Source organism: Alosa pseudoharengus, unplaced genomic scaffold, assembly GCF_046254945.1.
Source record: "Alosa pseudoharengus isolate Yale_2024_CS ecotype anadromous, Long Island Sound unplaced genomic scaffold, YU_APseudo_1.1 YU_APseudo_1.1_scf_21, whole genome shotgun sequence".
Taxonomy (NCBI): domain Eukaryota; kingdom Metazoa; phylum Chordata; class Actinopteri; order Clupeiformes; family Clupeidae; genus Alosa; species Alosa pseudoharengus.
In genome coordinates, this window is record NW_027468674.1 from 19,041,367 (window position 1) to 19,055,829 (window position 14,463).

General features: G+C 38.0%; 1 protein-coding gene across 3 annotated transcripts in view; it reads right to left on the minus strand.

Moving 5' to 3' along the window:
• rnf213b (ring finger protein 213b) overlaps positions 1-14,463 on the minus strand; it is a 57,404-nt gene that overhangs the window by 38,469 nt on the left and 4,472 nt on the right. For all 3 annotated transcript variants that reach the window (XM_076298061.1, XM_076298060.1, XM_076298059.1), the window contains exons 7-21: positions 14,191-14,397; positions 13,256-13,469; positions 13,086-13,141; positions 12,838-12,994; positions 12,584-12,736; positions 11,669-11,767; positions 11,413-11,541; positions 10,809-10,974; positions 10,294-10,458; positions 10,027-10,173; positions 7,630-8,255; positions 6,959-7,118; positions 1,097-1,314; positions 835-978; positions 578-730 (exon numbers count right to left, since the gene is read on the minus strand). In XM_076298061.1, the coding sequence (XP_076154176.1) occupies positions 578-730; positions 835-978; positions 1,097-1,314; positions 6,959-7,118; positions 7,630-8,255; positions 10,027-10,173; positions 10,294-10,458; positions 10,809-10,974; positions 11,413-11,541; positions 11,669-11,767; positions 12,584-12,736; positions 12,838-12,994; positions 13,086-13,141; positions 13,256-13,469; positions 14,191-14,397 (2,794 nt within the window). The remainder of the gene's footprint in view (positions 1-577; positions 731-834; positions 979-1,096; positions 1,315-6,958; positions 7,119-7,629; positions 8,256-10,026; positions 10,174-10,293; positions 10,459-10,808; positions 10,975-11,412; positions 11,542-11,668; positions 11,768-12,583; positions 12,737-12,837; positions 12,995-13,085; positions 13,142-13,255; positions 13,470-14,190; positions 14,398-14,463) is intronic.

Here is a 14,463-nt window from a genome sequence, read left to right on the forward strand (position 1 = left end):
ATGGCGGCTAGCGTGGTTGAAACGTGGTAGCGATGAAGTGTGTTATTTACGTTTGCAGTCAGTCATATTCTATGTGATTTATATTCCTAAAAAGCATAAATGAGCTGAAAGAGATGTATTTCTGTGTTACAGTTTTACAAAATTAATAAAGGAATGGGAGAAACTGAACAAAGGATCAAGCTGCATCGACGTTCTTTGTATCCTATAGCCTAATGTTTAACTTGCTGGATAACTAATGAGCTAAAGTTAGTGAGGCCAGTACAGTCTGTTTTTCTATCTTTTTATCACTGTTTTGTCTTGTGTTTCTGTCCCACACTAGATCTATGTATGTTACCCTTCCACTTTTTACAATATATCTTCTTGCTAAAATATGGTAGGACAAGTGAATGTAATTCATTGAGCTGTATTAAAAATAAAGTTGTCCTCCAAAGAGGGGGGGGTGGCAGGATAAAAAAAAAAGAGATGTTTATAGACAAAGGGCCCAAGAAGCATCCATAATGTACAAATTTCCCGTGTGTAGTGCACATCATGTTAAGAAACATTTTGTGAGGTGTGATTCGTTTTTGGGTTATTTTACCTGAGTGAATCTGTTGACGTGCTCCTTCCCGTGATCTCTTTTTGATGACATCAACATGAGCTTGTTCTGTAGCTCCAGCAATTCATCCAACCCATATGTCTTGCTTCCATAATGGTTTTGCACACTCACTAAAAGCATGTTATGCAGGCTTGTCTAAAACAACACAGATAATGCAACACAGTGACATTGTACGGTGTAAGTACAGAATCAGTTATAGTGGATTAATTAACAGCTGATGCAATTTTCACAGCATTTACCTTGCCATTTTGATCCTGCAATCTTTGCACTTGGTACACCCCATGGTTATTGATGTCTGATGCAAGAGAAAGTGATGACTGTTCCACTGATCCATGAGTCTCTTTCAGCCCTTTCAACCAGTCAAGCCAACGGTTTGAATCTAGCTGAGGACAAAAAAAAACACACACACACAAATTCTTCACTAACAGACTCCAAAATACGTATGAGCTCTATGCTGTAAGTCACAAGAAGATATTTTGATATTCTTTCTCTAATATTTACTAGTTTCTCTGGAAGTTTCTCATCTCTTTCCAGGGTGTCCCAAAGTTGTTTAGTACAACCCATGAATTCCTTAAATCCTGATGTGGTCTGCATGAAGTAGAGAAGTGGACTATAGCCCATCACAGCGTCATGGAAGTTGGCAACTCTGTCAATTTCAGTGTCATTCTCGCCAGCAGAAATTGAAGCCAAGTCCACAAAGACCTTCAGATCACTCAGATCTGTCAAAAGTAAAAAAAATGGAATCAATATTTTTGAAAAGTTATGTGCTATGATGATGTAAAATATTGCCTAGATAGCTAAACATTCCATTGTTTTTTTTTTTTTTTTTTTTTTTTTTTTTTTTTTTTTGACCATTTTTTTTTTTATTGGTGTTTACAACATAGAGGACAGACAAGTAAACAACGGTAATGAAAACAAACAAACAAACAAACAAACAACATTAACCAAAATCATACACAAACAAACAAATAAGCATACATATTTTAACTATATAACCCAGTCATGTTCATATTTAAGCTGTAAATTAACTCCATGACATGAACAGAAAAATAGCAGAGTATGACACATTGTGGCAACAGATAGATTCTTATCGATAACTATCAGAATAAAAATAAATAATAAAAACAAAATTATTGATCTTTATCCCATTTTTTCGTGATAGCTAATTTTCTCCAATCATCTAATTGTGGTTTTCTTTTATTTTTTATCATGTTCTTAGTCATTAAATAATGGTGTTTTAGAAACATGATGAATGGTTCCAATGTAATACATTTTTCTTTTTTTAAAATAAAATTTTTTCCAAGGAGCACAATAATGTTTAACAGCATATTTTGTTCTTCCTGCAAACCCCAAATTATATTGATTGTTGTTATTGGTAAGTCAAGTCCTTGCTCAGACAGCCAAGCTGCCACCTTGTGCCAGAAAAGCATGACATCTGGACAATACCAAAACAAATGCATGGTGTCTTCCTCTTCTTCACCACAGTATCTACACATATTGTCTTCATTTATTCTCCAAATCTTTAACATTTTCTTTGTTGGTAGAATCTTGTAGAAAATTTTAACTTGAAAGGCCCATACATATGTTGAACAGGATGATTTGTACAGATTCTTAAAGACATCTAACCAAGGAAGTGGAGTATCAAAAATACTTTCCCAGTAGTCTTGAAAATAATATGGAGAAATTGCAGTATTTTTAAAAAATAAAAAGAAGCTGTACATGTCAAAATTTACTTTTTTATGCCCCAACCATTTATAATTGTTAATAGCCGGACGGCAGACACCTAGGTTTGCATTTGAATCAAGTAGTGCTATTTTCCAAGATGAAGGGATTGCTGATAACAACTGGAAATACTGTAGTTTTGGACAAAAGTCTCCATATATTGACACAAAGGATTCATAACTAAGAAATTGTCCTTTACTATTCAATATGTCATTTACAAAAAGTACATTATTATCTAAAAATGACTGCCAATATACAGGTTTTTTGTCTATGCAGATATTAGAATTAAGCCACAATATCTGTTGTTTAATCTCTAATGTATTATTTGGCATAGAGAACTGAAAGCAAAACCACATAGACAAAGAGTTTCTGAAAAAAGGGGAAAGATTAGGAAAAATTTGGTTCAGGGTTACTTTTGATTCCTGGCCTAGCTGAAAAAATGGATATAACTTACCTACTGATGTGCCACATTGAGCTATGAATAATTTAGATGAAAACCAGTGTTGATTATTATATAATCGTTGAATCCAAGCACCTTTTAAGGCCATATCCAGTGTCGCAAGGTTCTTTAGTCCTAAACCTCCATTGTCACGTGTATTGTACACATATTTGCGTTTTATTTTATCAGTTTTACCATTCCAGATGAAATTAAAAATTACTTTTTCGTATGCTTTTATGAACATTGTATCAGGTGAAGGTAAGGCTTGCAATAAGTATGTAAATTGTGACAGTATTAATGAATTAATTACTGTTACCTTTCCAAATATTGAGAGATATTTACCTCTCCAGGCCTGAAGTATCTTATTCATTTTCTGAAATTTTAACTCAAAATTTATCTTTACAAGGAGCTTTTTATCTTCTGGTATATATATCCCTAAAAGATTAACAGGGCCTTCTGAACATTTTATAGGCACCTTACAGGAAATATAATTTGAATTTTTCAGCGATCCAATTCTAAGAATAGAGCATTTGTCGTAATTTGGTTTTAATCCTGAAAGTAAAGCAAAGGAATCCAGTTCTGCGATAAGAGAGTTTAATGACAGAACATCGGGTTTAATAAAAAATGAAGCATCATCGGCATAAAAGGAAGACTTTGATTCTAACCCATTTATTTCTAATCCTTTAATAGTTGTATTATTTCTTATTCTAATGGCCAGCATTTCAATTGAAAGAATAAATAGATATGCTGAAAGGGGGCAGCCTTGCCTCACTCCTTTGGATAGGGTAATTGTATCAGAAATGTGCCCATTGTTAATTATTTTACTACAAGGATTTTGATACAACACATGAGTCCATTTAATAAAGCTCTCACCAAAGTTATACACATTTAGACATTGATATATAAAATTCCAATTTATTGTATCAAATGCCTTCTCAAAGTCAGCTATGAAAATCAGGCCGGGCAAATTTTCTTTATCATAATAATCCATTATTTCAAGCAGGCGTCTGATGTTATCGCCTATAAAGCGTCCTTTTAAAAAACCAGTTTGATCAGGATGTATTAAGTCCTGAATGACTTTTTTTAGTCTAAGTGCTAAACATTTGGCCAAAATACGTGCATCACAACATAAGAGTGTAAGAGGTCTCCAGTTTTTTAATTTCACAGGGTCTTTTTCCTGGCCCTCTGCATCATGTTTCAAAAGTAATGAAATTAAACCTTCTTTCTGAGTATTTGATTGACAACCAATCTCAAAAGAATAGTTATAGCATGCCAGCAAAGGAACTTTAATTTCAGTAAAGAATATTTTGTATACCTCCACTGGTATTCCATCTAGACCTGGTGCTTTTCCATTTTGAAAGGAACAAATGGCATCATATAACTCTCCCTCAGTAATAAGACCTTCACATAATTTTTGTTGAGCATTAGTAAGTTCTGGGTGGGGATACATTTCCATATGCTCAGCCAGTGAAAGATGAGATAAATGATGTGCCTCTTCGTTGAAAATCCCATTATAATACTCCATCAATGTTTTCAGAATGCCATTAGTTGAAATAACATTTGTTCCATCATCTTTCAAAATTTTTGATATATTCTTTCTGGGATAATTTCTATTTTTAAGTTGCAGAAAATACTTATTACATTTTTCACCCTGTTCCATCCATTTAGCTTTACTTCTATATATAATTCCTTTGATTTTATTCTGATAGAATCTCTCTAATTCTTTTTCTTTATCGTCTAATATTTGGAGATCTTGTTCAATGCAATCAGATCTATTTGCATCCAAGCGATTTTTAATGTTTTGCACCTCATTTAATAAAATTCTTTCTCTATTACAGGTTTGTTTGTACTTCCATGAGGAGAACTTTATAGCATGGCCTCGGAAAGCACATTTGAATGTATCCCATACAATATGTGGATTTGCTGAGTCAGTGTTAAAAAGAAAAAAATCTGAGATAAATTGCTTTGTTTTAACAATGAAATTTACATCTTCTAACAATGATTGATTAAATTTCCAATAGCCTTTACCCCTGTCAGTGTCAGCAAACTTAAATTTTAATATAATAAGATGATGATCAGATCTAAATCTTTCCGCAATTATTACTTGAATAGCTTTTGCTATAAGAGAGAAAGAAATCAAGAAAAGGTCTATTCTACTTGCAGAAGCATTCCGCCGCCAAGTATATCTAATTAAATCTGGATTTTTTAATCTCCAAACATCAAAAAGATCCATTGCAGACATCATAGATGTAAGAGCATGTCTTTTCTGTCCATAACAGTCCCTGCCCTCTCCAGCCCTGTCTTTAGAAGGTTGGAGGGCAATATTATAGTCTCCAGCTTGAATGACAGGAATATCATAATTTCTAATCATATTATAAACAGTATCAAAAAAAGTTGGATCATTATCATTTGGAGCATAAATATTGACCAAACAGAAACGTTTACTTTCAATTTCAACATCTAAAATAATTATACGACCATCCATATCACGTTCTATTTTATGCACACAAGTTTCAAGATGCTCTCTAAACAATATCAATACTCCTTTTTGGTTTCTTGCTCCATGATTAAAGTAAATAGACCCCTTCCATTCTCGTCTCCATTTTTCTTCCACATCCTGAGTAGAATGACATTCTTGTAAACAAATTATATCCAAATCCTTTTTTTCAGCTAACCAAGTAAATATTTCACTTCTTTTCGTGTCATTAGCCAGTCCATTACAATTATAGCTGGCAATACACAGGGATTCAAGGCTCATAATGCTTTAAATCATTAATTAGCTTTCCTGCCAATAGAGTTTTATTATTCTTAGTGACCTTATTCTGAAAACGAAATGTTATGTATGCACAAACAAACAGAAAACAAAACAGAAAAAAAAACAAAAAATAATTAAAAGGAACATACCGTAAGATTGACATATTAAAAGACCACAGAGTAGGCCATGTCAGTCAGTGGCAACAATAACAAAACTTATCCCAGGGAGATCAATTCAAATTCATTTCGATTCACCTTAATTTAGGCTAAGTTATCATCATCATCATCATTCGGTTCCAATAAAAAGAGCCATGGTGTGATTGTTATGTCTTTGTATAATTCGCCGTCGATATAGAGTTTATCAGCAACAAGTCTTACCCTGCCCTTTTCTTTTTTGTCCTTTTTCTCTTTTTTAAATATGGGAAGTAGTGCTTTGCGTCTGTCCACAATCTCCACTGGGTACTGCTGGTTAATGCCAAAGTGTTTCCCCTTAAGCTTTGGCCCCAGCCCGAAGACCATCTCTCTGTACGTGTACTGCTCGAAGCAGGCGATGATGGCTCTTGGTTTGGCCTGCTCCTCCGCCTTCGCAGCATTCGAATAGGAACTTTTCTTGGGTCTTGCTGGTCCGAGTCTGTGCACTCTGGGGAAAGCAATCCGTTGAACAATCTCTTCCTTGATACCCAGCTCGTTGGTAAAAAAGGCTTTGAGCACATCTCTCACATTCTCATCCTTCTTCTCGGGGATACCGCTGAATATCAAGTTGTCTCGCATTGACCGCGCGGTCATCTCCAGCATTTTCTCCTTCAGCTTGAGGTTTTCCCTGGTAACATCTCTGACAGACCTCTGCACCTTCTTAACCTTTTCTTTCACAGACTGTAGATCATTGCGTGTCTGCTCCAGTGATATCCCATTTGCAATCACAGTCTCTTTTAATTCTTTGATATCGTCCGACATTGAGTCCAACTTGTCAAGTTTCTTTAATTTCTCATTTATATCGCTCAAGATTCCCTCCATATCAGGCGTAAGTGAAAAAGAATTATCCGGACTGCTGTCTAATTCCGAGTTAAGTCGTTTGTTTGGGGGCTCAGATCTTATTTTGTTTGAAACTCCGGGCGTCTTTGTTGCGTCAGACGCCATCAATCAAACAATCGGATCAAACAATCGGATCCAAAGTGTGCCACTGGAGCGTGACGCCAACTTAAATTTGGCCCATTCAAAATCAAAAAAGTTTCTTAATTGAATTCTACCTTCAATCCGCGAAAAAAAATACTTATAACTCTCCCATATTTAATAAAGTTTGCCACCCGACATCACCTGCTGCTCACTCACTCGCGCATGCTCACGTTCATTCCATTGTTATCTACGTGTACAGAAAACTCTACATGACTATTTTCAAGGTGGCAGCATTGATGTTTAATCATTAATTTAATTATTGAAAGATCACTCACTCTTGAGATTGTTTTGGACCCAATCTACTAGACAGTGGCTGTCTACAAGTGCTTTTAGACTGGAAGTGTGCTTGGGAGTGACTCGGGACAATGACTGCCGAGCACTGATGAGCTCATTGCTCAGTGATGACAGGTTTCTCTGTTGGAAAGACGCTTCTCTCTGCATAAAACATGACTTAGTTAGTGGAATTACAATTGGCCACAATAAGATGGAATTAAGAACTTACAAATTACACTTGTACACTTATTATTACACTTGTGTACAAATAATAACAACCACTACAACTGTATCTATACGATAACACAAATGGGCAGCCGTGGCCTACTGGTTAGCACTTCGGACCTGTAACCGGAGGGTTGCCGGTTCGAACCCCGACCAGTAGGCACGGCTGAAGTGCCCTTGAGCAAGGCACCTAACCCCTCACTGCTCCCCGAGCGCCGCTGTTGATGCAGGCAGGCAGATTAGTGTGTGCTTCACCTCACTGTGTGTACACTGTGTGCTGTGTGTGTTTCACTAATTCACGGATTGGGATAAATGCAGAGACCAAATTTCCCTTACAGGATCAAAAGAGTATATATACTTATACTTAAATACAGCATACTGTGCTACATACTATAATACACTGATAAAGGTATTTTAGTCAGAGCCAAAGTAGTATGCATTCTCTTACCAGTTGGGTGAGACAGTGGATTTGACCAAAGTCTCCTGTCAACTGCAAACTGTCTCTGATGTCCATAATAACACAGGCAGATTCTGACGCATCTTGGAGCTGCCGGTACTGCTGTATCTGCGGAAGTCTCTGCTCAGCCCATCCGGACTGCAGGCCTTCATGAGTAACCAGCATGCGCTCCAAGAGGACAAGCTCCTTTTGGATTTTGGCACCGTCGCCTTGGTCTCCTGCCCTCTCCAGAGTCCTATTCAGCTCTTCAAAAGTCACAGACGAGTCTGCAATACTCAGACCGAGCTGACGGAGGCCATTGAAACAAGGGTCCCAGACTTCATCACAGACGTATGACAGGGTGAGAGTCACTGGCCTGTCGCTGGAAGCCCATGATATAATTGACTTTGCCTCCTCTTCCCAGTAGCTTAGGAGGAGGCTGCTGTCTCCCACTTCAGACATTTCCCTGGCCATCTGTAAAACCTCAGGTTCTAATCTGTACCATAATACCACTCGGGATGCCACCTGTTCACACAGTTTATGAAGATTGAAGGGTTGAACTGACACCAGTTGATTCAAACGAGTGCTCTCTAGATCAACGCCTCTGTGGCACTGTTCAAGGGTTGGCATCTCTTGGGCTGTTGGGATAGCAACAACATGTTAGCAAGATACTGTAGCATTGTGGGACTGTACTTTATAGATAAAATGAGAGAGAATTGAGAACACCTATTAATTGAATGTAGAAACTTTTATAACTTAAAATCTGATCCTTTTGGAAGGGAATTTGTACTAATCAACAGCTGAATATTCCCAACTTTGTTGAAAAAAGGCTAACTGTAAATAAACTAGATGTACCGCAGAGCGGTACAAAATATGACCGCCGCCCAGTCCAGCACATTTTTTCCACAAAAAGAAATCACGCTGAAAGGCCTATATGATTCTAACTGTCTCACTAAATTGCATTATCCACACTCAATTCTCACTGGTATCTGCTAGACAACAAGTACCAAAACATGATTAGTTCATAGATTTCACATGTAAAATGAATTTTATACAACCCCACCTCCATCTTGCCTGTTCATAATTCTGAGAAATTCTTGATTGTTTGTGTTATGTTTATGTTATGTGTGTGGGTGTGTGTGTGTGTGTGTGTGTGAATGTGTGTGTGTGTGTGTGTGTGTGTGCGTGCTTGTGTGTGTGCCTGCGTATGTGCCCGTACATATGTCTACTGTGTGAGTATGTGTCATACGTATGATTACTGTGAATGTATGTGTGTGTGTGTGTGTGTATCTGTTTGTGCACATGTGTGCACATGAAATGGGTTAACATGACCCCTGGAGGCAAACATACGGAAAAAAATGGTCATCCTAGGCCCTACAGATCTCAAGATATTCACAGAGAACTGTGTCTGCCCTACCCTCCTTTCGGGGGGTCCAGTCCAGCGGGGGGGCTACAGATCAAAACGAAAAATGACGGTTCCATGCTATCCATGTGGGGGTACATGCCCACCAAGTTTTGTGTACCCCAGTCTTTCAGTGTCCCGGGAATCCTTGTTGGTGTACGTCACTAAATGTACACATAAATGATTTTATTGTAAGGCCCCCCATGAACGAAAGTACACAAAACTTGGCATGCATTCGGAGGGTGTCATAATGATCCTACACTTTTAATTTCGTGCAGTTTTGACCTTGTCAGCCAGAGATATTGTGATGAAAATGTTTTGCTTTTTAATTTTTAACTAGGTGGCGCCCCCTTAAGACCAACATACATAAAAAAGGTGGACCTCCTAGGCCCTACGGTTCTCGAGATATTCACAGAAAACTGTCTCCGGCCACCTACAGGCCAGTTGGTGTATAGTAACATAAATTAATTTATTGTGTGGCCCCCCATGAACGGAATTCCACAAAATTTGGCATGCATACAGAGGGTGTCATAATGATCCTACACTTCCAATTTCGTGCAGTTTTGACTATGTTAGGTCACAGATACCTTCAATTACAACACCTCATTTTTACTTTTTTGTGTTTAACTAGGTGGCGCTATACATGAAATGAGTGGTTATGGAATGGGTTGACATGGCCCCTTGAGATCAACATACAAAAAAAAAATGGTCCTCCTAAACCCTACGGTTTTCGAGATATTCACAGAAAACTGTGTCTGCCCTACCCTCCTTTCGGGGGGTCCAGTCCAGCGGGGGGGCTACAGATCAAAACGAAAAACGATGGTTCCATGCTATCCATGTGGGGTTACATGCCCACCAAGTTTCGTGTACCCCGGTCTTTCAGTGTCCCGGGACTCATTGACGGAAATTTGGGCATGCGAAAAAAAAAAAAAAAAAAAAAAAAAAAATTCTGACTAAACCTATATGACCGCCACTTCGCTGCACGGCGGTCATAATAACTGACTTACCAACAATGAACTCTGAGACCTTCCCCATCATCTTGATGAGATTATCCATGTTTGCTTTCTGATCACAAAAGGCCTTTAAGTCATTCTCTCTAAGAAGTAATAGTTTCTCTAGATCAAAGGTTACTTCATCCTTTTGAATTCTTCTAGCTAGAAACCAAGAGGGAATGGCAATTATAATTATGAAAACAACAACCAACAATCTTGTCAACATAATATTTGATGAATATACTTTTTCAGAAAACGGAGTTCATTTGAAGAATGGCTTACCTTGAGTATAAAGTTTTTTGAAGTTATCTCGATGTTTCAGGGTGGTTTCCAGATGACCAAGGCGAATGTCACCCTGATATAAGCCTCTAACCAGGTAAGCAAAGGCAGTCCGGCATCTCTGTATTACTGCACCAGCCTCATCATCCAATGACCATGTCTGGTTGCCTGAAGTAATTGTCAGTTAATTGTAATTTATTTGTTACATGCCTGATTGTACAAATACAAATGCAGTGTGCAAAGGAAAGAATATAGTAGGACACTATTGGTGCATGCATTCAGAGCCTCTCGTATTGTTTTATCAACCCACGGTTTCTGATCACATGATAAACTTTACAGTTACCCCGGGAATGATATTCAGTTGTGAAATAAAACTCTTCACCACAGCCGTAAACTCATTACTGTATATATATTATATATAAGAAAGCCATATAATGGATAACTACAAGTCAGTGAAAGGTTTGGTCGTAATTTTATAAACCTACAGGTACAATAGTCTGATCTGAGCAAGAACTGACCTTGGGACAGTAGCTGGGAAATGGCAGAGTGAGGAAATAAAAGCTGGCCAATTGGATCTCTGGTGAAACGCGTCGAAGACTCCAATATAATGGCAGACAGGATCGAGGAGGGGAGCACACTAGAGCAAGAGAGGAGATACTTCACAAGATCTCCATCTCTCCCATTCTGTAAAAACAGAAAACAGGTAAATAGCAGGTAGATATCAACAAAACATAATGTAAAAAAACTGTGGTAAATTGCATATGGACACCAACAAAAACTGTAGACTGGTTAAGACAATAAACAGCAAACAGTTATTGTGTGCACATCCCACCTTCTGGCAGGTGCAGGACAAAAGAAAACTTACTCATTGTCTTAATTGAAAAAATATAATGTCCGCAACACTGCTTTTGACTCCCATATATTTAATGCATATCTTCTTCTTCAGAAGAAGACCCAGTAGGGTCGAAACGTTGCCTGTTGTGCATTAAATATATGGGAGTCAAAAGCAGTGTTGCGGACATTATATTTTTTCAATTAAGACAATAAACAGACCTACTGTAGAAGTTAACCTACTGACAGGCTGAGGAACATCTCAAACAGCTCATTATTCTGGTCACTTACATGACAAATGCTCTTGATGGCTGCTGAGCATGAGTCTTTAAAGCAGGTCTGGATGGTCACATGTGTTTTCTCCATGGCTGTGACAATTGACTCCAGACAGCAGAGAGCAACCTTGTCATTGTCCTGGACCTGCAGGACCAACAGGGCACACAAACCATATTTCCTCGATGTACAAAACTGGCACATAAGGTATGTGCTTAAAATGTCATATTTTTGAAGGTAAATTTTGAAAGAGAAGATCCAGGAGTGATCCTACCTGAGAGATCCTTTTTCTCAGGTCCCTCTCCAGTCGACTCCTCCACTGATCTGCCACACCTTTGACTGAGCACTCCACCCCAAACAAGGCATCCCACAGCTGGCAGGAAAAGAGTGTAAAAGCATGTGTGAGAAAATACTGTTGGGGCAAAACGTCTCACTGTTGTTTCTGATGAATCTCTCAAAAACAGAGCACATAAAGACTTAAAGTGAAACATGGCTGCTTGACTCACTGTTTGTACATCATTGTTCACTAAGGTTGACTATTGTCTATTGATTATTGACTATTGTTTCTTCCTATGTCATGCCGAGGACAGATGAGTGGAAATACTGTATGCTCACAAGCAGTGTTGGGAAGTAACTGAATACATGTATTCGGGATTACGTATTCAGAATACAAAATATGAGTAACTGTATTTAGTTACAGTTACATTTTCAATGAGTGGTATTCAGAATACAGTTACTTTGGCCATTTTAAGGGGTTACTTTTAGAATCCTTCTCATATGAATTTCTGGGCTTTTTGAACTGAAATTCTAATATTTCTGTGAGATGATCTTGTGCACTAACAAAATGTATAATGTTTCAGTTTATCCTATAAAGTTAAGTTGTGGGTTTTTTGCTGATATCGCCTGTGGGTCTTACAAACTGAAATAGCAGCTTGATTTCCCACTTGATAAAATGTAAAACAGCGCTTATGTAATCCAAGTATTTAGAATACGGTACTTAGATGGAGTAATGTAACGGAATACGTTATAAATTACATTTTAGGGCATGTATTCTGTATTCTGTAACTGATTACATTTTAAAAGTATTCTTCCCAACACTGCTCACAAGTCTAGAAGCTATTTCACAGACTCTACACATGGAATATCTATGTCTAGGGTTTCCAAAAGATGCACATTAAGAGACAGATACCTCCATTTCTTTCGGACAGGAAAGGGATTTGTTTTTCATTAATGGAAAGTTCTGAAGAAGATTGTCTCTCCATTGACCAAAGTCCCGTTGAGCATTTTCCAGTATCTCAATAAGCTTGGTCTGTTTCTTTGTACCTTCCTCACCCTCATAAGTCTGTAACAGAGACTGACATTAGTACTGCAGTATTAGGCCAGATACAATTAAAAGAAAAGTTGAAAATGTGAGATAACGGCTGAATGGTGGCAGTGAGGTACCTTCACAATCAGAATGTCCAGAATTTCAGCAACCTTTAGTAAGAGCTGGAAAGATAAGACTGCTGTTTTATACGAAGTGCTGAGCCTTGCCATCTGATAAGTGCTTTTGTGAACTCGGCTACAACACTGGAAGACACACGCAACCTGCTCGAATCCACTGCAAATGAGACACATCACAAATTAAACATGATGCACATTTAGTGCTACATTGTCTTCACATTTTCATTTTCTAATTTCAAGAAAATTACCTCTCTTTTTCCTCCTCGACTCTCTTTAGCACAAGGGATAGGATGCCCTCAGTTACCTAAGTGTATATGTACATACAAAACAAAACAAATCACAAATTGCACAGATACAATTATTGATGAAACTGAGTAGGTATTTTGCCATACTTGTACATTCATACTTGTATGTGTACCTTAAGGACTCTGGGAGTTGTATTATTGTCCGGACTTTGCTCATACTGCCTCAGTCTGTACATTAGACCCTGAATCACATACTTTGGGGCGATTTTAGTCCGGGTGACAAACTCAGGAATGTCCTCCAGGGCCACCATAGATATCCAGCTGATTAAAATGTGAGGCCTCTCCTGGGCCACTGATTTGTGATCGTCAAGAAGCTGCATCATGAACCTACAGTAAGCAACAAAAAAGGGAGACATTGTAGACATGCCAAACTTCCTCTTGACCACTCAGATCCTCCAATGTTGCCCTTTGGAGAAGAGAGGCAGCTTTTTTGTATCTGAAAAAAATCTTAAATCATATCTGCATATTGCCTAACCCTTTTGTAAGGTTTAACATTTGTATCCTTGTTTTTATTTCATAATTTTATTGTTTTAACCTTTTATTTTACTTACTTTTGTCTTATTTATTTCAAGCATGTTTGATAGACTCTAAGCATCTTTCACATCTATTATTCTCCTGCAAAGCATCTTGTATTACAGTTCTTCTGTGAAAGGTTCTATATAAATGTGATTGATTGACTGGTTCAGTGAGTGATTGATTGATTGATTGATTGATTGATTGATTGGTAGGCGCCATACCAGCAAAGCCTGAGGTGCGTTCAAATTCGCAAACAAAGGTGAACGTTTGAAAACGTCTTGAGTTGCAAGAACACTTACAAACGGTTTGAGGAGGTAGTTCTTCGCAAAGTTGTTGAGAGTTGGACAGAGAGTTACCATTGACATGGAACGCAAAATCGTTCAATTTTATCTGTTCAATACAAACATGTTTGCAGCAAATATTTCATTTGAAGCCTCTGGTTTCAATGAAACAAGGCCAGGGAAACTAGTCATTAGCCTCCACACCTACTACTACTGTTAACATGTCACATTATTGGTGCTGGAAATGTTACCTTCTCTGAACAGGGAAATTTCTGAGACGCTGTCTGAAGGAACTGTACTCTATGTATTCCAAACCAGCCCAGTTCTGCTCCTCCACTATGGGCCCAAGCCTGCGTGAGTCTGCTCCTGGTTGCCTGAGAGTCTGCAGCAGTGGGACCAGCAGCACCACCTCTGGCACCATCTTGTTGATACAGTTATTCATCAGACCACCGACCAAACTGAAAAAGATGAAAAAAAGACTGAGCATTAGTTTAGGTACTTCTAAAATTCTTTATTTCTATCAA